Below are 24954 nucleotides of genomic sequence, written 5' to 3'. Positions count from 1 at the left end.
CTTGTACCTTTTTCCCCGCCGATGCCACTCATGCGCGTTATTATTTTTTACGTGTTGCCAAAGTGTTGTTAACTTGTTGTCTACGTGTGAAAAATCAACGTGTTGTTTACGTGTGAGAAATGACCTTAAATACTTCTATGGAAATGACGTGTATTTGAACTGTTTGGCTTTCCATAATACCCTCTGCAGCTTGCGTGACTTGTGACGTACGTGACGCATGGATGTATTAAGAGAACGTGACGCCGCACCACGGCACGACCTCCCTCTTCTCTCCTCCCTTTGTGCAGTTGACAAGCCCATTCTCAGCCAGGACAGAAACAAGCAGAGGTACGTTATGTATCTAATATTGAAATGCAACACAGCGGACATTTCTTAAGTGCACGGCTCTGCCAATGCTAGTAACCGGTGGATTCCGACCTTCGGAGACCGGAGCTGTCCGTCTCATCCATTGACTTTTAACCGGAGTGGGATGCAGCTCGACGTGCAGCAGCGATGCTAGGCCTGCTGCTTTCTACAAGCCAACGGGTTAGCTTGGTGGCTAATACCTTGCGGTGCGGTCATTTGACAGTACAGGAGCCAGTAGTTCGCAGTTATTCAGGTAGCTAAAGATAAAAGAAGCTGAGCTACCTTTTTGACACTTTACGGGCTCCCTGTCTGTCAGCTGGTCATAAGGTTACTCACTGGAGACAATTGCCCGCTGTCCACCTTGATAGCTAGCTACAGTAATGCTAATATGTTAGCAGGCGAGGGCAGGGAGATGCTGCCTTCTTAACCTCTTTGTCTGAGTCAAGTGGCCACCGGTGTATTCACTCAGGAGAAAGGGACCGTACTTGTGTCCCTTTTGTCCCTATTCTTGAATTTCACTGAATTAAACTAACGTTACATCTAATGTGGTGCTGGAGGGCAGTGATACATCCTTGAGATGCTAGGTCAAGTAACATTTCATGAGTTTTCCTCATCACGCAATGGGATAGATGACCCTTTTCTTTTGTAAAGTTATTTGGAGTGACTGTTCTATAAAAAATATTGGCCATCTTCAACTTAAAGGCATTCAGGATTACCCCAGTATACCTCAGCGACAAGACTTTGCAGGCTATCATATATACAGGGTTGTCCTCTACCGCCTCGGACATTTCTGCCTGTAGCCATGTGTGAAAGCCATAAAACTACTCGGACGCAGTGGGGTGTGTTGGCAGGCTTTGTACGTGTGTTAGCGCAGCGTGGATGGCTTAGTGAGCTTGCCATTTGTGTATGTGTTAACTGCATATGCCTGACATTAGTCGGTCTCTTCCTGTCCAAGTGCTTCTTTATTATCACAGTACACCTGTGACGGCTGTCCAGGGGGACATCCTAAATTAGTCACTGGGGCTAGAGGTGGACATGGTCCTTAGAGGGAGATAGATGGACATTTGTTGTGTCAGAGCTGATGTTGCTGTTATTTAGGGGACCACCATTTACAGATGAATTGGTGGCTGCAGAGAAACATCTGGGGCCTAAACAGTAGATGGGTTAGTCATGTTACAATTGAAGTACACGGTTGGACTTGAGAAAAGGTGAGGGTGCCCATATACTGGATTGAACAGGCTTGAAGGAAAGAATTGGTAGAGTTTGAAGGACAGAATTGAAAGATTTGTTTGATGTTAGGACGTCTCTTTGAGGTAGAGCAAGCCTTAGCTCATGTAATTTTAATAGAAACTTCATGTGTTCCCTCTATAATTGCGTACAAATTAAATTTTTTGCGACAATAATTTTGAGAAACATTGCTTAATTGTTCTGTTGTAATTGAAATTGTAAGCCGTAAGGTTTCTATTCATCTGGTAAACTGTTCAAATTCCTGTTCTATCTTCTATCAATATGCACATGTATGTTATCAATAGGCCTGCGTAACAAATGTACCTTGATAACTGTTGTGCTAATGAAAACTGGAACCTACATCTATCCCTAATACATAATGACGAAATAGACATGTCTTGCGCAACAGGCTGTTCAGCCAAATGAAGGACAAAGAAGTTCACATACTTTACATGGGTGCAGCCAATCCAGAGGGTTGGCAAATAAGTCTGCTTTGTGCTTCAGTCTTTGGCCCTTATTGTCCTTTTCTGAACTTGGTTTCTTCCACTTTGAAATATCAAATTTTTGATTCAGGAAATTGACTCTCAAATTTGATACAGGAAATTGACTAGTGTCAAAAGTCACTTTCCCTAAATTGTAAAGTAGTGGGAAACAGACTGGGAATGGGGGAAGGAATCGACAGAGGTGGGTAGACTAGCTAAAAATTGTACTCAAGTAAAAGTACTGTTACTTCAGAATAATATGACTCAAGTAAAAGTAAAAAGTAGTCCCTCAAAATAATTACTTGAGTAAGAGTAAAAAAAGTGCTTGGTGAAAAAACTACTCAAGTACTGAGTAACGTCTGATTTATTTTTTAACCCAAGCATTCAATCAGACAGACAAAAATACAAAATAATCATCTTTAGGCAAATTATAGTTTATCCAATCAATAAAATTAATTAAAATGAATTACAAAATAGCTTAAATTAAAATAATCCAGGTAAATTCAAGTACTTAAAAAATAAAATCAATAATAAATAAATAAGCACAAGTAACACAAATTTCCAAACCTTTTTATACTTTTTTACCAGGCTCTGCAGGCAGAACTAGAACAAGGAAATGTAGCTGCTGTTTCGCACTTCTAAGGTAAACATGCTTTCTATAGGAGGCCAGGGGTGTTCCTCCTCGTCTGTGTCTGCGTTGCCGACGGTTGATTCTGACATTTTTGTTTTGCTATAACTGTAAAGCTAACCCGTCCCGCCGCTGAGATTGAGTATGGTCACGTGACGAGACTGCACAACTACGTCTGATTGGTGAAACACAGTCACGTGGTAGAGCCTTTAGCGGAAGTCTCTCTCTCTACAATGACACGTAGAATACCAAAGAGGTAAAAAGAAAAGTAACGAGCTCATGTAGCCTAATGTAGCGGATTAAGAGTACAGTTTCTTCTTCACAAATCTATTCAAGTAAAAAGTATAGTGATTTAAAACTACTCCTAGAAGTATAATTTTTTTTTCAAAAACTTACTCAAGGAAATGTAACTGAGTAAATGTAACTTGTTACTACCCACCTCTGGGAATCGATGAATGCATTGACGATGTATTGTCAAGTAAAAGTAAATATTTATGTATTTAAAATACCCAAACTGGCTAATGCCAGAATGTGGCACCTGCATACAAGCTCAGGCCTCTGTACTGACAGGAATGCAAGTTTGAACAAATGTGTGTGTGCAAGGGTGAGAATCGCTCTGTTCCTGTTTGTGTAGCTCATGTAAGCCACTAACTTCATTACATCAGATTTGTACTTTTCCTATCCATCATTGACCTCCAGTTGCTCCCGCCTTCCTCTTTCAGCAGCACTTCACATCTGATCTGTCAGCCTGCTCTTCTGCTACAGTGTGGTTACAGTGTCTTTCCCTCTGCTGTGGGACTGTGAGCTTTGGTTGTCCTAAAGCTGTAACAGAGAGATGAAAGCAGGGATGTCATTTTTAGAAGGACTGTTGTATTTTCTTTGTTTTCTGCCTTGTTTTTAGTCTCAGCCTTGATCATCTGCTTTCTTTTTGCAGATAATGGCTGTACCTCCCACCTACGTTGACCTTGGCAAGTCTGCCAGGGATGTTTTTACCAAGGGATACGGTAAGCACCAAGCAGCCAACCATACTCACTAATTTCATCAACATTTACAGCAGTGTGATATAGATGCACGATAAAATACTGCCGTGATGTGTAGCCTACGACAATGAGGATTGTATCATGAAGGTGATTCTGAGATGTATGCCCGCCGATGGGGGGGGGGGGAGAAACGGGTCTGTTGTCCCGTGTCCAGAACCCAGAACTGGGCCCTCATTAAATTATGGAATCCTTTTTAAAAAATGTTTAAAATAGGCCTATTTGTGAAAAAAATATTTAATATTTGAGTTACATAAAAGCTTTTTATTTGTTTCGTTCCTAATTGTCCTTGAAATAGTGGTGAAGAAGCCCCCCACACCCCCAACACAAAAATGGTTTGGACACTGATCAAAATTTGATGTTGTCACTTGATTTGAAGTTCAGTACGCTCAAAATGTCCAGTCAGCACAAGTCCGGTGCTCAGAAAAGGAAAGAGAAGAAGAAAATAGAGGCCTTAGAGATTTTCTAAACACATATTTAAAAAAAGGTGGTGACAGTGAAGCTGGAACTAGTAAAGTCAGTGTAGAGCAAGGTAAGAAACAGCGCAGCCAACGTTTACGAGCCTTGTAACATAACCTAACAGGCCAGCTCTAATGTTAACGTATATTAGCTCGTATAAAAGCCTGACGCAACACGTTAACTTTGACAGAAACAGTTGAGTTTGGTACCTCCGTCAAAGAGGATGACAGAGAGGAGAGAGATCCAGCTGCAGTCAGGTGACAGAGAGAGTGATGCGGGAGGGGCCCGCTGCCCTGCAACGGAGGGACAGAGTCAGGCTACCGGTGAGAGAGTCACAATGATGCGGAAGGGGCCCGCTACCCCGTTGGAGAGTCTGTGCAGGATGGATCAGAGACTGATCGCACAATAAATTTCAGCGAGAGATGTGAGGAGAGGGAGAGGAGAGGGAGAGGAAAGGAAGAGCAGAGGAGAGGGAGAGGAACAGGAGAGGGAGAGGAAGAGCAAGGGAAAAGGAGAGATCTGGGCGTGGGGGGGGGGCCATCTAAGATGGGATCGTCCTGGGCCCAGGCAAGACTGTCAGCTGGCCTGCTGAGATGTACAATATTTTACAAAATAATCCTTATGAATCATCATGATACCTGTGTAACTGAAGAGATGAGACACGCCTCAACAACTGTTTGAGGCTGTGTAGTACTACCTGTGATGTGTACAAACTGTGGAGTGCACATTGTAAGTACAGGATATCTGTATCTCTATTAACGAGAAGAACAATACCTTCTTCCTATATTGTGCTGTATAGTAATTAAGTATATTTCTTGCAAGATTTGATGCAACACTTCCTCTCAGGCATTGCACAAATCCAGTTATATCTGTATTTTCATCCCAACATCATTTTAATCTTTTATTCACTATTGTCTGTTTCAGGCTTTGGGGTCATCAAGCTGGACTTGAAAACAAAGTCTGAGAATGGACTTGTAAGTTGTTGTCAGATTGTGACTGCAGCTGTCCTATCATAGCTTTAGGCTGATAATGGCTGATAATTGAGTGGCTGGTTATCTAATCTCCTTAATGTTGTCAGGACACCTTGCCATGTGCTATCAGATAGATAGATAGATAGATAGATAGATAGATAGATAGATAGCTGTCTAAAACCATATGTAAACCTATTTTAAAATATATATCCTATTAAGACTTTAACAATAACGTCGTTAACCTGTCTGTAAATACGTCCTTTTATTATTCCGATTGCCTCTGACACCAATACTCATCTGCAGGAGTTCACCAGCACAGGCTCCGCCAACACTGAGACCAGCAAGGTCGCTGGATCCCTGGAGACCAAGTACAAGTGGGCGGAGCACGGACTGACCTTCACAGAGAAGTGGAACACCGACAACACCCTGGGGACTGAGATCACCATTGAAGACCAGGTTGGTGATGGGGTGTGGGGACCAAGACAATCCAAAATGTTTCCAAAAAAAAATGGGATTTTGGTTGCTATTGGCAATTGTTGCCATATTCCTTTTGAATTTACTGAGGCCTGTCACTCAAGTAGTTGGGTGCCATTTGCCTTGTTGTAAATTTAGACTTTGGTTTAATCTGATGAACAATTAATGCAAAACTTTATCATGTTGAATAAACTCAACGTTTTATTTTTGTTTGCTATATCTTTCTTACCTATTCCGCAGTTGGCTAAGGGACTGAAGCTGACGTTCGATTCCTCCTTCTCGCCAAACACCGGGTAGGAACAGCTTAATGAGAACTGAGTTAATGTCAATTGAGTTAATTTCAGTGAGAAATCAAGTTCAAGTCAAGAGTTCAGTGGAATGAAGTCAAGTATTTCTTTATGCATTTTTATAGCTACGGTGAATAGGTATATACAATTCATTGCAAAATAAAACTCAAGCCTTAAGGCCATTTTATAGTCGTGCGTAAAATCGACGGGGTAGCCTCGCAGACCCCTCTGCGTCTACGCCGGACCCTACGCCGTAGCCTGACGCGCACCTCTCGAAAAATGTAACTACACGTCGCAGCGACACACGCCGCTTGGCCGTGGCTTGGTAGCGTCGCATTTCCCCCCGTTCATTTCCTGGTTCTCCTTCTCCATAAACAATGTGAAATCAAGGAGAGGGTTAACTTTTCCTGCTACAGATTTCCCACCGTGGTCAGAAAGAACAGGGGAGACACTTTGTTTCTCTCACTAGAAAGTCGGTACTCGCTCCAAAGATAATCGCCGTCACTCTCACTTCTCCCTCGCTCTACCCCCCCACGCACGCACGCACGCACACACACACACGCCGGCTTGACGCACACACCAGCACAAGTATAAACGAAGGCTACGGCGAGAGCTCTGCATAGAGCCTACGCATAACTGTAAAATGGCCTTTACAATAAGGAACTTTTTTTTTTATGTTTTACAGCAGATTGAGTCAGCAGATTATCTGAAATTATTTTGGTGGTAACTGTTTTGTTTTTTTCTGGGTCATTTTTTGCCCTTTACCAATGTGAGCAGAGGCCTGTACTACAAATCAAGATCAACATGCCCTGGATTTATTTCAGTTATCCGGCTTCACCTAACCTAACAACCGCGGTCCCGCATAAGCTGTGTCACGACGGTGATTAACAACTAGCTCAATCAACCCAGGGTTTCCCAATCCAGCGACATGCGCGTTCACATAAAAGAGGCGGTGTTTGCCAAGCATGACCAACCTCTACCAGAGCTGCATATTTTACATAAGAAGAGCAAACTATAATTCTACATAAATATGAAGAACACAGACACGGTATTACAGGCAAAACGCAATACATTCGTTGTTTCCTAAAACAGGAGGAAAGCTGGGAAAAAAATAGCCGACGCTGTAAATGTGTAAATCACAACGCTTATCAATAGCACTTCCCCATCAGTCCGGCACAAGATCTGACCATAATTACACTTGTCTTTTCCATAAACTGCCGTTGCTTTAGCCTATTATATTATCAGTTGCAACCCTGGCAGTGGTAAGTAATCGGGAGAGCAAATAAAAAATATAAAAACATAATTCAAGGGCGCTCAGTTGGTAGAGCCGGCGCCCATATATAGAGGTTTACTCTTCGACGCAGCGGGCTGGGTTCCACACCGACCTGCAGCCCTTTACTGCATGTCCTTCCCCCCTCTCTCTCTCCCCTTTCATGTCTTCAGCTGTCCTGTCAATTAAAGACCTAAAATGCTCAAAAAATAATCTTAAAAAAAACCATCATTCAAACCGATGTGCGCACTGGCAACACACGTCTCAACAAGCCGACAAATAGCCTTTACGTAATTCCCTCTGCTGAAAATCTTTCGTAAAAAAACCCATCGTGGAATGTTAAATGGGTTGACGGTCTCTAAATGTTTTAACTTTTCTGAGCACACCTCTCTCTCCACGCACCGAGCTCCACTGGATCTTCTGAGAACGGTGACGCCGTTATCAATAGAGTATTGGTCAGTAGGCGGTGCTTTAACACCGTCTGATCTCTAATCTCCAACCTAAACTGCTCCAGAGCAGGTTAGGTGTTCAGCATAAGTTAGCACGGCGATTTAACCTGGTAACAAGTGATCCACCGTCGGCATACACAAAACCCTGGGTTGAACCTGAAGTTGCCTCGTTAACGCCCAATCTTGCTTTGTAGTACAGGCCTCATGTTGTCTGCTGGTTATACATGAGGGAAAGACACAAACATTTGTTTAGTATTTATCTAGATCAATGGATACATACATTTTAACAAGCAAACATGTAAGCTACCTGGCCATTAAAAAAAGGTTGCGTTTCAACTGCTAAATTAGTACACTATATTTACAAGGTAAAACTAGAATACACAGAAACAATATTTGGCTAACATACAGTAACGTAACAGGGGTTTGTTTAAATTGGTGCACCAGTGAGCTACAGCAGTTGCACAACTGCCAACTAGCTAACTTTAGCCAGCCAGCTAGCTAACTCACTAAGTTAGCTGACTTGTCACACCACGGTCACTGCAACAGTGTCACTGCTGGTTAAAGTCATGAAGGAACCCTGCTTTTAAAATTGGGTAAATGGATAAAGAGCACATTGCAAAGAGCAATGGTTTTAGACATTTTTGTCCCCTAAAAAGGCTGTAAGTAGGTGTGAATAAATGGTTGCAGTCTGTAGCCCTGATAAATGGCACTTCTTTTTATTTGAATTGTCATGGCAAATGTAATGTTTCTAGCTCTGGGACACCTTGGCCTCTGACATTAACAACCTGTTATCTCTGCCAGCAAAAAGAGCGGCAAGGTCAAGACGGGCTACAAGTGCGACCACATCAACCTTGGCTGTGACGTTAACTACGACATCAATGGTACAGCCATCCACGGCGCAGCAGTAGTGGGCTACGAGGGCTGGCTGGCCGGCTACCAGATGACCTTTGAGGCTGGCCGGAACAGGATCACCCAGAGCAACTTTGCCGTTGGATTCAAGACGGACGAGTTCCAGCTACATACGAATGTGTAAGACTACATGAAGCAGCAGATATAGTCATTATTGTGCAAGCATGCATCCTTCCATTGTACCACACACAATAATGTGTAAAATTATAGTTACGTTATGAATTGTAATGGCGTATGATGACCATGGCTGATGGCATGACCATGGTGCTGTGAATTTGGTGCAGTTCATGCTCATTGAAATTTAAGGTTGCAAAGAGAGTGAATGTATATTGCCCTGATGCTGCTCTGATGCTTGAACCTAAACTAACCTAACAATGCATAAAACTATACATTCTGATATTAGGTTAGTGTTTCTGTCCTGTGTTACTTGAATGAACATAAGTCACAGGCTAAAAGTTCTCGTTTTAAGTGAAGAACTGAGTCCAGACGACTGAACAGAAGCCTGGTTTCTTGTCCTTGTCTGGCTGAATAACTAGTCGCCCATTTGGCTGTCTGCCGGGCACCCAGGTGCCTGCCAGTTATTTTTACACCCAGGGTGATGGGATTTACTACATTGCAAGTGAGGCGGAGTGAGTGGTTGGCAGGCATAAAGGGCCCCAGTGAAAAGGCAGAGTGAGGTAGTGTCGGACAGTGAGATAGAGGGAGGGACAGGGCACAGTGTTAGTCTTGTTTCCCGCTGTGCCCCTGGCCAAGCCTGTCTGTTTCAGTCTACAGCTGAAGTGGTGAGGTCAGACACAGTATAATGTTGACTTTACATTAGTGACCCCCCCCCCCCCTTGTGGAACTCTTTCATATTACATGCAATAAACCAAGTAAGGTATTCTTTTTTTAATTACAAAACACAAAAGCAAAATTTATCCCTTTGAGGGGAAAATATCACCTGTAGGGAAACACTATTTGCGTTGCAGCCCCATTTTACATATATATATTTCAATCTGCTATTTGTCTTCAGAAATGATGGCACAGAGTTTGGTGGTTCCATCTACCAGAAGGTAAATGACCAGCTGGAGACAGCTGTCAACCTGGCCTGGACTGCCGGAAACAGCAACACCCGCTTTGGCATCGCTGCCAAGTATCAGATTGACCCTGATGCATCCTTCTCTGTGAGTAGTAGTAGTAGTAGTAGTAGTAGTAGTAGTAGTAGTACATGGTGTATGATGACAATGTCCCTTAATGGGTCCCTAATTAGGAATACCTGTTTCTTTAAAGGAACACGCCGACTTATTGGGAATTTAGCTTATTCACCGTAACCCCCAGAGTAAGACAAGTCGATACATACCCTTGTCATCTCCGTGCATGCTGTAACGCTGTCTGACAGCTCCAGCATTGGCTTAGCCCAGCACAGATCCTGCAGGTAACTGGTTCCAACTAGCCTACTGCTCCGAATTGTGACAAAATAACGCCAACATGTTCCTATTTACATGTTGTGATTTGTATAGTCACAGCGTGTACAAAAAACAACGTAACATGAGACACAGCCATCTTCTAACAGTAAACAAACCGGGAACTATATTCTCAGACAGGCTTGCTGCGAGCATATCACTCCGCCCAAGTACTAGATTCTTTCGCCTGAGAATATAGTTCCCGGTTTGTTTACAGTTAGACGGCTGTGTCTCATGTTATGTTGTTTTTTTGTACACGCTGTGACTCTATAAATCACATGTAAATAGGAACATGTTGGCGTTATTTTGTCACTTATTCGGAGCAGTAGGATTGCTGGAACCATTCACCTGCATGTTCTGTGCTGGCCTGATACCGCTGGAACCGTCAGCACGCACGGAGATGAGAAGGGTATGTATCGACTTGTCGAACTCTGGGGGTTACGGTGAATAAGCTAAATTCCCAATAAGTCGGCGTGTTCCTTTAACCTACTCGCCCTTCACATGGAATCCATAGTGCAGGGTCAGATTCTTAAACTTAATTTGACTACAGAGACATTCTGGGTCTCTACGATATGAACCACGACTAGTCATGATGTTGTTCCATTCAAATCTGGGTCATAATCTTTGCTGCATGTCCAGACCAACCTGGAAGGATGGGTGCAATTCCATGTGAATACATCCTAGTTAGTTGGGCCTGAGAGAAGCCTCATCCAAGCCAAAATGGTCTATGGGACGAGTCTTATTGCTGCAGAAAGGCCAATACTAATGTCTATCACATACATCCTTAAATCTCACTCCACAGAGCCAATTATTGTGAATGGTTGTTTGTTAGTGTAATTATGTTTTTTCTAACTATTATTACATTCCGATGTCAGACTGTTTAAGTGGTAGCACCTATGAATTGCAATTTAGATTTTATTATTTATTTTGCTCAGAGCAGGCAATAAATTGCACAGCATTGGCATGATGCCTTTATCTGTTAATGTGTTCTTTGCATGATTTTCAATTGTGGTTCCCACACAGGCCAAGGTGAACAACTCCAGCCTTGTGGGCCTGGGCTACACTCAGACTCTGAAGCCAGGTGAGGGTCTTTAAATAGGCAAAAACAATAACCATGTTTACAAAGCAAAAACAATAACCATGTTTACAAAGACCACAATATTGCAACATTTAATCAATTAAGACAAAGCATAATTTAACCTTTTTTTTGTTTTTTTTTAAATAGAATTAAGTCAGAATCTGAGCAGTGGAATTTTGATGTATGTGGATTATTCCAAATTAACTACTACTTACTGTACTAGACATGTACAGAGTACACCTTGATCATAATATTGCTCCATAGCAGAGTTTTTGTGAATTTCTTTTTTTTTTTTTTTTTTTTTTTTTTTTTTTTAAGACCCTAAACTCAAAACCTGAAAAATAGAACAGTTATTAGAATAATTTTGCACAGTGTTTTTTAAGGGTTATTTATAGCCAACAACTACAATCTCTCAATGATAAACAACAATAGCAACATAACAGAAAGATGGGCTTTGAGGTTAAATGCTGAAAGGGGAACTGACATTTCAATTCAATTTTATTTATAGTATCTAATTATAACAGTTATCTCGAGACACTTTACAGATAGAGTGGGTCTAGACCACACTATAATTTACAAAGCCCCAACAATTACAGTAATTCCCTCAAGAGCAAGCATTAGCAGTAGCTATTGCGACAGTGGCGAGGAAAAACTCCCTTTTAGGAAGAAACCTCGGCAGACCCAGACTCTTGGTAGGCGGTGTCTGACTGGGCCGGTTGGGGGTGTGATGAACATGATGGAGTGTAGAGTTGAGTTCTTCGATAAATCAAGGATGGAATAGTTCATTAAGCTTATATAATCTAAATACAGTTTCAGACTGTTTGGAGGATTATTTGCAAAAATATACATTGACACATGTTTGTTTCTGCAGGAATCAAGCTGACACTCTCTGCTCTCCTTGATGGCAAGAACATCAACGCTGGTGGCCACAAGCTTGGTCTCGGCCTCGAGTTCCAGGCATAGGAGGATGAGGCAGACGCCCGTCCAGTCCTCCCAGCACACACACGCACTCCCCACCAAAAAAAATAAAATCCAAATCCTTTTATTGATTAGCCAATCCTCACAAAACCCGTGTCCCCTAGACATGCTACAGCTGGAGGCAAGACAGCATAAAGGTCAAATCGTTCTTGCAACGATCTACCAATTTTAAAGGACCACTTTAAGGGAACATTTTGAAAATAGGAAGCTGAGGTCAGAACAAAACAATTACCGTTTAACAGAAAGTTTTATCTTGAATTGTGTAGCTTGCAAAGAAAATGTAACATTGAGTACAGTCATGTTTGTCATTTCACTACGTTCATACACAATGCTTTAACTTGTCTCTCTACTTTCCAATGCAGATCAAAGGGAAAGGGCAGTCAGCGTACACTTGAGTAGTTACACCTCTAGATGGTGCTGTTGCATAGCGCCATCAAGCACTCCTTTCTTAAAAGTTGTAGTGGTGAAATAATGGTTTTATTTCCACGCTTCTGCACTGGAGAGGTCTTATGTCTGTCTTGATATATTATACAATGGGAAGGGTTAGTTGTCCCTGAGATATGAAGCTGTTGTTAGCTCTTAGAGACATTACACTCCATTGTGGACATTCTGTGTTTTCGTCTCACTTGTTTTTGTGTCTGTGCATTTGGTGTGAAAAATGTCTTTTGTTACATATAGTAAAATATTATTTTATTGACATTGTTGCATAGTTTAATCCACCTGTGAAGTCTTACGAAGGCAAAGAACTGTCGATTCTTCCTGGTTGAGTGAAGGAAGGGAAACCTGTCATGCACACAGTTACTCTTCTCTGGATAAGAGTTACAGTATTTCTTCGAGGGGGGGATGAAAATAATTACAGTGGACAGGAAATGGTAGTCTTCCACAACTGGTTATGGAAAAACATGCTTAGGTGTATTTGACAGTGATGTCATTCCCTGAATTAAATAAAGAACACCTTGAACCAGTTTGTGATTGCATTTGTTCTTCTGCCTTTGTCATATAATGACCTGCATCTAGTGATGACTCATTTCAACCAATGTTTATTTGAACAAATAAGTTGGCCATTTGTGACAGCTTAGGATAATTTAAAAAGTGTTTTGAAGCGGGAGATTACATAGTAACTTACTGTCTGATTTTGATATTCATTGGGAACACAAGGTTTATTTTAAAGTCAATCTACAGTGGCCACTAACAGTTATGTTTGTTATTGATTAATCTGATTATTGTATATTGTCTGTTAATCCTTGTCTATTAAATATCAAAAAATACTTTACATTAAAGTTAAAACCTAAAGATTTACAATGATATGAAATAAAACCAGCAAATCTTCACATTTTTGCTTGATAAACAATTAGTCGACTGAATTGTAGGAAAACTGATGTTTGAACATTTTTAGAGAGAATCTAGATAATTGGATGACTGATCTTGGTTTTGGAGGACTACAGCATCACATAAAGGAAACCAAATTATGGATTGGATATTTGATCTCGGCATGTTTGGCATTGGCTGGTATGAATATTCCATGATTGTTTAATTCTTTTATCATTAATTGACATGATCAGAAGTGAAAACTGAGTCAAGGACAGCTGATTTTGAACAATGTGTTGTCCAACTTTTGTTCTGACATATGGTTTCTCCAAACAAGGTGTAGAATGAATAAATAGCTATTGAACTTGATGTTTGGGGGAAAACCCTGAATACCAACCAGCTACTATTGTGTAGGTTCACACTGGACTCTATCTATGGATAGGTTGTTATGATGTTCTGGTTGAACATACTTATTGTTTCATGATCTAAATTATTTCATGACTTATGACTTTATAAACTGAAGTTCATAAAAAAAATTTATCATAAACATGATTTTGAACTGATAACATGTTATAGAAGCCGGAACAGGAAATAATGCATTTCTGTTCGGGGTCTCAGAGACCCGAGATGTAAAACATTGTTATAGTCATTGAAGTTTGATATGCTCTATGTCTGTGATTGATGTTGAAAGTTTTATATGAAGCATTACCCCTCTCAAATAGCAAACGATGAGGGGCAAATCCAATGGCATCAAAACAATTCTAGTTCCATACCACAAATATACCGACACGCAGGGTATTTTGGAGAGTGACAAAACTCATTGTTTACACCAGACCTCATGCATCCAACAGTATTGGGATGGTGGAAATAAGGGGAGGAAATTGCATATGATTCAGGCTAAGGTAGGCCAAGGAGGGATGAGTTACAGTGGGTTTAACCGACAAGAACAAGTAATTGTCAGTAGGCTGAAAATAGGTCACAGTAGATTAAATGGTACACTTTTTATATTAGGGAAACATCCGACTGGCCTGTGCAATGTATGTGAGGTAATGGAGACAGTGGAGCATGTATTAATGTCATGCAGGAAATATGTCCGAGAAAGAGAGGTTATGTTTGCTGGACTACGGAAATTAGGTTTAGGTGAACTCAGGATTACAGATGTCCTTGAAAGTGGTGTTATTATGAATGGACGGAAATATCTATTTGCGTTTTTGAAAGGTACTGGTGTTTTTAGGAAATTGTAGTGTATTGGTCTGAATAAATAAGATATTGAGAAATTGTCAATAGGAGGCAGTAATGCAACGACTTGGATGCCAACTGCCGTTAAACTCTAAAGAAGAAGAAGAAGAAGAAGAAGAAGAAGAAGACCTCATGCATCCACTTTTCATGATCCCCCTGAACACATTTTCGCTCTCTCACATATGTGGCCATGCGAAGCCACGCCTCTTCAGTTACTCACGTATCAACATGGCGACGTGCAGAAAGATGGGACGAAGCGGAAGAAATATGTGTGCTCTTTCTCTGGTTATTTCCCTCCAACTGTTAGCCAGCGGCTGTCTGTCAGTTCCAGTAAATAACTTAAAGGAAGGTATGTAATACTTTTATGAATTACCTGAAATCATTACTGTTTTTTTAACCAACTAACAGCACTGCTAACGTTAGCTAACCAGTGTCAGGTAGCTAACGTTACTGCGACGTTACTGTAGCTAGTTGGCTATTACGTCATGCTAGCAACCATGATTTCGGGTGAGAAGGGACGATTATAGGCAGTCTGTATGTCCCGCAAAAGTGATTTAAAATAGCTCTTTTGAATCGAGTTCTTATGAAAGTTTTACAGTACAGTTCAACAAAGTAATTTCCCAAATGTAAAGAGTTATAACGTTACAAGGCTGTAAATGTGACGTCCCCGTGAACCGTTTTGAAATGTATCCGTCACGAGATTGTAAGTTGAAAGTAACAACGTTAAAACGTTCTTACTTTAACGTCAAGTCGTTGAGACGTTAATTCTACATTTAATTCAATGTAAAATTTGCATAAAGTTCCCTGGCTTGGCTTTAGCTAAATAGCAATAATAACTCTATAAAGGCTACTGACACAAGAGAGGCATAATAACCCTCGAAACCAGGAAAAGGGAAGTCATATTTTTCTATCAAACTTCAAGATCGGTAACTTAATGTTACAGCCAGCGTATTTGGGATAAAACGTTTAGTTCGACCAGTTAACTTAAATGTCTGTTTTGCCCAGTGAAAATGGCATTGTAGTTGAAGGGTCTACTTTGTGATGCCCCGCGGGGACTCCTTAGCAGTAATGATTTGTGGTGGTCCGATAAAGTGACTTGGTCCAGATGTCCTTGTCATATATCTGAGCTGTTAAATAACCCCTGTCAGTCCAGTCAGTTAACGCTACAGCTTATTAAAGAATACATTTTGAAGATAACCATTAAGGAACTAGGACCACAGTAAAGGCTCATTGGAAGGCTCTGTCTTGCACTGTGTGGTTTATTTATTTAAATCTGTTGAGATTTAAGCAAAGAGAAGTCATTGGCATTGATTTGTTCTTTCAAATGAAGACTATGTCATGTTTACTACATGCTTGGGCGGCTGTCAGGTTGCAGCATTGTGTTCACGTCTTAGTCCTATTTCCTTTTTTTTTTTTTTTAAATAGGACTATGCCACGCCATCATTCTCACCATACTCACTCAAACAGCCTATCTCTGAAATGTATTACTGTGCTAAAGAAGAACTGAAACAAAAATACATAGACCTAGCTAATCTGTTAGTTAGGAACAAAAAATATCACATCAGTAACGAGTTGCAACATTCATGGATTTCACATTTCATCCTCTTTTGAAGCATTTGGAGTTACATAAACTATAATGTTTATTGGTTCATAAAATCAGATCATAACCCATCATTAATGTGCTGTCCTATACTGTGGATGACCCTTTGGCTTTGCATTAAACCAGTGGCTTTATACATTTTTTTTTTTTCTTCATTCATTTTCAATCATCCTTGTATATGGGTTTAATCTGAATCTAAAACTGGTCCAAGTAAAACTTTAGCAAGAGTGGAGGAAGTTCCCTCATTACCTGTTAATGAGATGTATGATTTAAGGAAATATTATAAGCATACTTAAATATTAAGTGACCCAGCTGCTCAGTCTTTTAAGGCTGACTTTCCTACATACTACATGTTGTTTTATGGAGCAAAGCCTATAACGGTTGCTGCCACAAAGATCTCCTGTTCAGTGATTATTAATGCTGGCCATGGCCCATGTTCATGAATAGTCCCTTTCTTCTCTTGAAGACGTCTTACCCCGTGCTTCAAGTCCCTAGTGTTCTCCTCCCGTCCCTTCCTAAGCAACGCCTCCTAGTCCCACAGGATGAAATAATGTTGACACTTGTTGGTTAAATCAAATGGTGTCATTGATTCAGGAAGACTGACCAGATGCATGAGACTGAGTTAAGCACTAATTTAAAGACAGTCAGAGACTGATGTAACTGTTGAGATTGTTAAAATGAAAGTACTTACTTTTTTATTATGAAATTTAAAATGTTATGACTGTTATAAAGTTAAACAGGTTAAAAGAAAAATTGGAAAACCTGGCTAACATTGACGTCAACAAGGCCTAACAAAAATAATTGTTTGGTTCTGGTTTCCGATCGACCCTGTCAATTTATGTGCGACCCAAATTTATTTTATGAGCTTGGGGAAGAAATGATATGAATTAAATAAATACACAAATAAGAAGTTAGAGGCGAACTATAATTACATTTTTGTACAGCACTGTTGCGATGCAAGATGCCCGTTTTCCTCCAGCAATGCTGGAAGAGGACCCGATGTCGCCGCAGCGGCACTTAACTTTGCCGTGCCCAGTTTTACGGCAGCAGCAGCGTGAGGACGGTGCCTTCAACCAGCCCTCACCGGCCAGCTACAGGGCTACTGCGCCGCCGGGGAGCTTCAACACGTTAAACAGGGCCGATGAAACCACTCATGAACTATATGTTGTGTTTAATGTCGTTCAAGAGGCAACGTAGCAAGCAAACACGATCAAATGAAAGGTAAACACCCTTTAGAGTGCTCTAACATTACAGCAAGTCCCTGTGGCTCAATGGAGGTGGCTAAACAGTGAAGCTAATGACAACTTCACAATACAAGCATTGCATTATGGAAGATAGACGGTATTCTGAACAGCGATGCACGCACACACGCAGCAGAGCCGATGTGTGTGCGTTTCTTGACGGAGCACATGTAACTGATTGGAAACGATACAGATTATAGCCTACATTATTTACTGCCACTGGCGCAGATGAACTAACGCTACACTCGTTACTGTAAGTAGCCCACAATAAACCCTCCATGATTAAAAAGTCATTACTTATCAGTATACCCACCTACCTGTTCTACAGGCATAAGTGTGTAGAAACCGATATTTCATTCTGCTCTGTCTGCGCTGTCCACTCTTGTCCACCGCGCTGTGCAAACACAACTCTACTCTACAAATAGCGACTTTTTACAAACAAGCTAAAATGAAAGATGTCAGTTTGTAGTCTAATTGTTTATCTTAGTTTGCAACGAATCTTGAATTTTGGACAAACTCTTGTAAACTTAGCTGCTGTCTAAACGAACCATCCTCTCCGCTGGAGCGGTAAACCTGTTATGTATAAGACCAAAACAGATACATGTGGCTACTTAATATGCATGTGAATGACACCTCATGTTTTCAATAGAGAGCCAAAGTCCCGCCCCTTCCAGTGGACCTCATGGGACCTTAAGTCAGAAAAAATATGAACGGTAGTGAACGGGGAGAGGCAAATTATTTTTTGATCCCGTTTGAATTGAGCCATGGATTACAAATATGATGTTCGTCAATTTAAAAGATAATTTTTCAACCAAAGAAAGTCTCAGTTAGCCGTAGGTTTGTCGTAGTACCACTTAGTTTTGTGTGAAACCGCTCAGTGGTCTACATCTCCCGTTTCACACAATCTACGTCACCTAGCTTGATGATCGGTTTGCTCGCTAGCTAGCTAGCTTAGCTCTGTTCCACAACACATTTAACGTTATCTTAACTGCTGTGTTTTATCCAGTCAAGTGTTTTCACTAGATAAGCAAAAGAACAAGCGAGATCCTCTGCTCATTTGAGTAACGTTACATCCCCGGTACGATACACAGAGACATCGTAGCTTCAGCGAGACGTCATCCATGAAGTTTGTAGTCTCTCTAATTACGTATTTTCACAGTCTGATACTTCAACAGTTTAACAATAAAGTTTTAAATTGATGAACATCATATTTGTAATCCATGGCTCAATTCAAACTGGATCAAAAAATAATTATTATCTCTCCATTGACCCTCGTTCATATTTTTTCGAAAGATAGGTTCTAGAAGGGAATGATAGGAAGTAGAAGGGCGTGACTTCGGCTCTCTATTTACTAAGTAGTAGTAGTAAGTGTAGCTACATGTAGTAACGGGTAGGCTAGGTTATAAAAAAATAAAGTATCCATCGCTACTGTATTTCCTACCTATCCCTTGCTGCCACTGAAAAAAAAAAAAAATAATAAAATAAATTCCCTGTCGACCCATGACCTCAACTGACAACCAACCAGAACCAAACAATTTTTTTTTTTTTTTTTTTGTATGCCCGATCTCTCTTTAGCTCGTTTCACACAGAGGTTCTGCAATAGTGCAGCAATAAAGGTCAGCAGTTATGCCGGTTTTGTTGATTCACACCGAACCATGCAGAGGCAACATAATGCTGCCCGCAGTGTGGGATTTCATATAGCATGCCGGCATTCCGGGAGCAAAAGAAGCATGACGTGTAAAACAGCGTCGGCGTCAAGTGTGTGTTAGCCGCACAGTTAATCAACTACGCAAACCCGACACGACCCACAAACCAGCAACTTCATGCATTATAGGAGCACAATATTGTCAGTGGAAAGGACAGTGTGTGTGTATGTGAGAAAGGGAGAGAGCAAGTGGTAGAGCAGGTGGACTAGTGCATGCAATGTTTCTGTACGTTTTTAATAACTTTGGCTACTCGGGAAAGCTGCTTTGTCACGTTTTGACCTGCTTGTGGGTCGACTCGTGCATCGTATTGCATGTATTTCCACCGTGCCGGTTGTCCCTTTCTAGCGTTTACAGCACATAGACTAATTTGTGCCAGTGTGCCACACAATCAACACCGGCCGCCACATATTGCGTTTTTTTAACGCTATTTAAAACATGCAGCGTATTCGTTCAGCTGCATTTCCTTTCCCTGCTCTCTCCGTCTCTCTGTCAGTCACGCGTCTCTCTCAGAAAGTGGTCAGTAAATAAAGAAACCCCTCCTTGATTGAAGTGTTTTAAGGAGTTATTCATAAACCTTACTTTTGTAACCTAATGTATATTGTCTTGCATTGTTATTTCCTCTAACCTGACAGCAACAAGCCAGGAGGAACAGGTGGGAACCGCATCTCAAAATCTTAATTTGACCATTACGAGCAAGAACCCAGCTGAAGCAGAGCCTTTGCCATCTCAACTGGATTCAGTGAATTTAACAGATTCCAAGGATCCTACGACACCTGCTGGCAATGTCTCCAAAACAACAGCGAAAGATGTTCCTAAAGACAACCACACAACAGCCAGTGAACCAAAAATGTCTACAATGCCTAAGGAAACAAATCCAGTCACCATCATTGATAGCTCTGATAATACACAGCAAAGAGCTGTTGGCAATGGCAACACACAAACCGATGCGGCTGGAAAGAAAGAGATTGTTGGAGACAAAAATAATGGAACAGATGGACCTGCTGATTCCGAACCCAACCCAGCTTCTAGTCCAGAAGTTTCCAACACCTCTGCCAAAACCCGGGAACAAACCAAACCTGTCACGGAAGCGGTAAAAGCATCAGTCTCCGCCTCCAAACCCGCCAACACTCTAGACCCGTTCACAATGCTGGACACTGATGCAGAACTGCTGGAGACCACTGACAAAGCACCGGCACTGCAGAATGATCCGGATGGTTACACAGATGAGGACGAGGACGATGACACCTACATGACCAACAGTGATGAAAACCATGATGTCAAAGACCAGACTGTGAGCAGGCAGCATCCAGATGGGATGGAGGTGACCCGTTACAAGGGAGCAGACAGCTACAACACAGAGGATGAGGACTCCCACTTCTTCTTTCATCTGGTCATTCTGGCTTTCCTGGTGGCAATCGTTTACATCACCTATCACAACAAGAGGAAGGTGAGTGTTGGCATGACAGCTGGGGCAACCGCTCAGGTTGTACATGCCCGAGATGATGATGCAACATAGGTCTTGTTTGCACCGGGCTGGTGTAACCTCAGCATTTAGCTTTTGTCAAGTGCAAAGTTTACATTGTAACGTGTTGTTGAAACTATTAATTATTGATAGACAAAATTAATCACCAACAATTTCGATTGGAGCTTTTCAAATCTGAGGTTTTGCATGCTTTCTTTGATATATATATATATATATATATATATATATATATATATAGATATAGATATAGATATAGATATAGATATTTGTGTGTGTATATATATATATATATATTGATATTGATATTTGATATCCATAGCCTAAGATTTCACCTTTGGCCCAGGACCTTGCACTGAACATTTTTCACATCGACCTATTATAACGGTTCATTAATTGAAAAAATAATCTGTAGGTTTATAGATTAAAAAAAAATAAAAATACAATCACACGGTCCTATAAAATACTGCTGTACTTGATAAGGGTTAAAATTCACCAAATGTGTAGCTTGATCAGATACAGTAGTGTCTTCGTGTGTCTTGAATTACACTTTCAATGCCTAAAGTATTTACCTTATTTTTCCATTTATTGTAACATTATTTTACATACCTGCAAATGGGTTGCTTTTTGGCGAAAATCGCCGTTTTGAATGGGGAAAATGTCATCCACGTGAATCGTGTAGATCCGAGAGTTTTTATTTGGGGGGCGGGTCCAAGACCCGGTGATTATATGGCAACGGTGCCTTAACGACCGTTGTCTACCGGACCGAATAGCAACGTGGATTTCGGTGCCTTATTTAGGTGCCACTTAAATGCCTGTGCTTCTCTCTGATGCTCTGAAAACGGACATTGGAGGCAACTCAAACATCACCGCACGGGACGCTAGTTAACATTACACTCAACAGCAGGTAACGTTAACCCACCGTTAGCTAGCAGCAGGAGTAAACGCAGTTAAAATGCTGACAGCTAAACGGTGTAAAAGTGTGTCTGTATTTCACTGGAGTGGATTGTAACACCAGCTACTGGCTAGGGCTGGGCGAGATGGAGAAAATCAAATATCACAATATTTTTGACCAAATACCTCGATATCGATACCGCAACAATATTGTAGTGTTGACTATTGGTGCTTTCACAAAATATTTACACAATGAGATTTTTGATAAATAATCATCAGTAATGTGGATATAATGACTAAGTGGATAAAGGCAAATAATAGAACAGTTACAACAGTCTGGTAAGTTGAGAAAATGACATCACTTTACTGTAATGTAGCCTTTAAAACCAGGAAAAGACAACACTTATTCCATATTACGATATCCAAAATCTAAGACGATATCTAGTCTCATATCACGATATCGATATATTGCCCAGCTCTACCTGTGGCCTTAGCAATACACACACACACACACACACACACACACACACACACACACACACACACACACACACACACACACACACACACACACACACACACACACACACAGATTTATATCAGCATTTAGCTTATTTTATTAAAAGAATGTTTCTCCTTTTCTTTTCAGATCTTCCTTCTGGCTCAGAGTCGGCGCTGGAAGGACAGTCTGTGTTCCCGCAACACCGTGGAGTATCACCGCCTGGACCAAAACGTCAACGAGGCCATGCCATCCCTCAAGATGACCCGAGACTACATTTTCTGATCCACGTTGAGAAGAACAATATGTCCAGACCTGCACAGAGCCAGTTGGCCTTCTTGCCTGGTCACATTGTTGAGATGCTGTGCTTTGTCATGGTGCCTGATTGATGCTTTCTCTTGCTTTACTCTTGGAGAACATTATGTCTTTGGGATTGAATTTGGTTTATTCGGGACTTTTCTGTTGTCTGCATAGAGAGATTTTTATATGTTCTTCTTAATTTTTGTTATTTGTCTTTTTTCCCCCACCGCAATTAATGATTTATTGGGATTTAATATTTTGGTTTATTAGGATCTTATATTTATATTTTTTGGGAGTGTTTTAACCTTATGGTCCTTCTACACCAGTTTCCCCTCTTGCATACTGTCTTAACGTTAAATACTCACTTTAGGAATAGGAAGAATTGAGGTCATAATATAATGCTTAATTATAACAGATTATTTACCCCAAGATTATTAATAGATTTCTCTCTGATTTCTCTTGCTGATACATAAATGCAGTCATTAAAAAAAAAAAAAACTGGCTGGTTTGCCATTGATCTTGCTATAAAGTAAAGAAAGTAGTGTAAACTATAAAAAAAAACATACATTGGGAAAATTGATTTAAATTTACAAAGTCCAAATATTTCTTAGTGTTTATACAAAATTTATTTGATGTAATTTTTCTTTATCTAGCAAAGAAAGATTTTTCACAGAAATTTCCAATGTAGTTAACATTTATTTAACTGTTTAACCATCACCTATGTTTCCTGTCACACCTTTGCAAAAAATGTCTTATATACGTTTCATTTAGATTTTACATCATGTAAGGGATGTAAAATCCCTATTACATGTTGGGAAATTAAGCTGCACATTAAGTCAAGGAGGGGGACTACACTTCAGGTGAGGGGTCTGTCCACGTGTTTAAGCCATTTAAATGAAGACTGATACTGAATATTGTTCAGGTTAGAATGTACTAATGTAATGTATGGGAGAAGACTTTTTCCTTGTTCGTCATTTTACTTGTCTACGGTACCTGTTCTAACGCCCAGATTTTGCTATGCAGAAAATCCCGGGGCTGGCCCTCTTTGTTTTATGACTTCGGTGAAGTCTCTATCAATCATTTATGGTCTTCATTGTGGCAAAATACGACTCACAAAGAACTTTTAATTTTTTAGTTTCTTCCTGTCTGAGTACAGTTTGGACTGGTATCTCTATTCATCAGACATGTCTGCTCTGTGTGGCCTGATGGTAACTTTTATACCATTCATTACCAGAATATGGTGTCCAGATACAGTCCAAACCGTGGACCGTGAGCAAAAACCACAAAAAAGAACCGACCACATTTGTAGTGTCTATTTCTTATTCCTCACAGTCGCATGTTTTTCTGTCTATTGCCGTCTCATGCCTTCAATTAAAATGCCATAACTTCCACATGAATCCACATATTGTTTATCAATCTCTTGTCGCCTTCTGCCAGTTGTTTTCAGCTGTCCTGCCCGTATATAAAGCTACACAGTGGTTAGATTGAAAACGTGATTTGCACTGTACTGTTCAGTCATATTAGCTAGAATATGAGGGGAGGAGGTGTCCTGCGTAAAGGTGATGGATCAACATTGCTCTTGCAATCAACAGTAGAAACTGTATAATCTCTTTTTTCTGTCAATAAAGCACAAATTGTGTACAAAGTCCTACCTGTCTCTTTAATTTTTGTGATTGATGCTTTCACGTTTGACCTGCTCAAGTAATTAATCTAAGATACTCTTCTTCTGACAGATTTTATTTTGAGTCTGATTAAGAGAATATTTACATCAGAGCCTTCTTTTATCTAGCTCTTTTTGGAGTAAATGCCCAGCTTAACTTGGCATTGCCGACTATACAGTCATTTTGATCTCCTTTGATCGTAATAGGCTCGCTATGACATTCAGAACAAGCTGCAATTTTCTGGTTAAAAGCTATTATATATATTTATAGGCTAAAAATGGAAAGGGTGTAGATTTTAGAGCATATCTACATTTAGCAAACAGTTGAGGCGTACTGCATCTGCAAAAGAGCATTGTATCTACATTAGATGTGTTTAATGATGAAATAAAATAAAAAGCAACTGCTGCAGTGTGACAAGTTGTAGTTTTCTATCGGATGCTGTCATTGTCAAGTGTCCCAGTGAGAGGGACAGTGAGTCAGCATGCACAGCACCAGGACCCTGAAATCAGAAAGCAGCTAAAAGGAATTCAGCCCTCATTAATTTCATTATATACACTTGTGCTTTTCCTACTTCCACTTGTCTAAATATCTATGAAAAAAAGGCCTACAGCAGACTCCGATATCAGGACTGCTAAAAAGAATAATAAGTCACTCTACCACAAGGAGGCAGTATGCACACACAAATATCTGATCAGACAAACCTGTGTGTGTTTCCGTTGTCAGATTATTCTGCTGTGTCCTTTAACAAATTGAATGATGGCAGAGTGGTACCACATACTGTGTAAGAGACAAGGAAGCAAGCGTGTGTTACTGGCTCCACATCCAAATGTTGTCTGAGAAAATGCAATTGGTTTTCGACTGCTCTACTCTTTGTGACACACATTATGTCAGCATAATAAAGGGTAATTTGAGCTGAATTTTCTTTCGACACTTCTATACTTTTTGTAATAATGTATGCTGGGAAACATTATGTGCCACAATTACCCAGAA

The 24954-nt window shown here is 40.6% G+C and overlaps 2 protein-coding genes across 2 annotated transcripts; both read left to right on the top strand.

Annotated features, from left to right (window-relative positions):
- Nucleotides 1-221: 221 nt before the first annotated feature.
- On the top strand, nucleotides 222-13003 carry vdac1 (voltage-dependent anion channel 1). The gene is made up of 9 exons (XM_028595750.1): nucleotides 222-327; nucleotides 3617-3686; nucleotides 5103-5152; nucleotides 5453-5605; nucleotides 5864-5916; nucleotides 8431-8658; nucleotides 9551-9701; nucleotides 11004-11061; nucleotides 11930-13003. The coding sequence occupies exons 2-9, from the start codon at nucleotides 3620-3622 to the stop codon at nucleotides 12019-12021; spliced, it is 852 nt and encodes a 283-aa protein (XP_028451551.1). The 5' UTR covers nucleotides 222-327; nucleotides 3617-3619; the 3' UTR covers nucleotides 12022-13003.
- Nucleotides 13004-14702: 1699 nt separating this feature from the next.
- Nucleotides 14703-23951, top strand: c13h5orf15 (chromosome 13 C5orf15 homolog). The gene is made up of 3 exons (XM_028596228.1): nucleotides 14703-14932; nucleotides 19763-20577; nucleotides 22154-23951. Exons 1-3 carry the CDS (start codon nucleotides 14716-14718, stop codon nucleotides 22286-22288), a joined length of 1167 nt encoding a protein of 388 aa, XP_028452029.1. The 5' UTR covers nucleotides 14703-14715; the 3' UTR covers nucleotides 22289-23951.
- Nucleotides 23952-24954: the final 1003 nt, after the last annotated feature.

Source organism: Perca flavescens, chromosome 13, assembly GCF_004354835.1.
Source record: "Perca flavescens isolate YP-PL-M2 chromosome 13, PFLA_1.0, whole genome shotgun sequence".
In the NCBI taxonomy this organism is placed as follows: Eukaryota; Metazoa; Chordata; class Actinopteri; order Perciformes; family Percidae; genus Perca; species Perca flavescens.
This window is presented reverse-complemented; position numbering and strand designations above follow the sequence as displayed.

Coding starts and splice junctions, on each gene's coding strand:
- vdac1 (XM_028595750.1), top strand. CDS start 3,620: ATGGCTGTACCTCCCACCTACGTTGACCTTGGCAAGTCTGCCAGGGAT. Junction 8,659..9,550: donor TTCCAGCTACATACGAATGT/GTAAGACTACAT, acceptor ATTTGTCTTCAG/AAATGATGGCACAGAGTTTG. Junction 9,702..11,003: donor ACCCTGATGCATCCTTCTCT/GTGAGTAGTAGT, acceptor GTTCCCACACAG/GCCAAGGTGAACAACTCCAG.
- c13h5orf15 (XM_028596228.1), top strand. CDS start 14,716: ATGCATCCACTTTTCATGATCCCCCTGAACACATTTTCGCTCTCTCAC. Junction 14,933..19,762: donor AGTAAATAACTTAAAGGAAG/GTATGTAATACT, acceptor CTAACCTGACAG/CAACAAGCCAGGAGGAACAG. Junction 20,578..22,153: donor CCTATCACAACAAGAGGAAG/GTGAGTGTTGGC, acceptor TTTTCTTTTCAG/ATCTTCCTTCTGGCTCAGAG.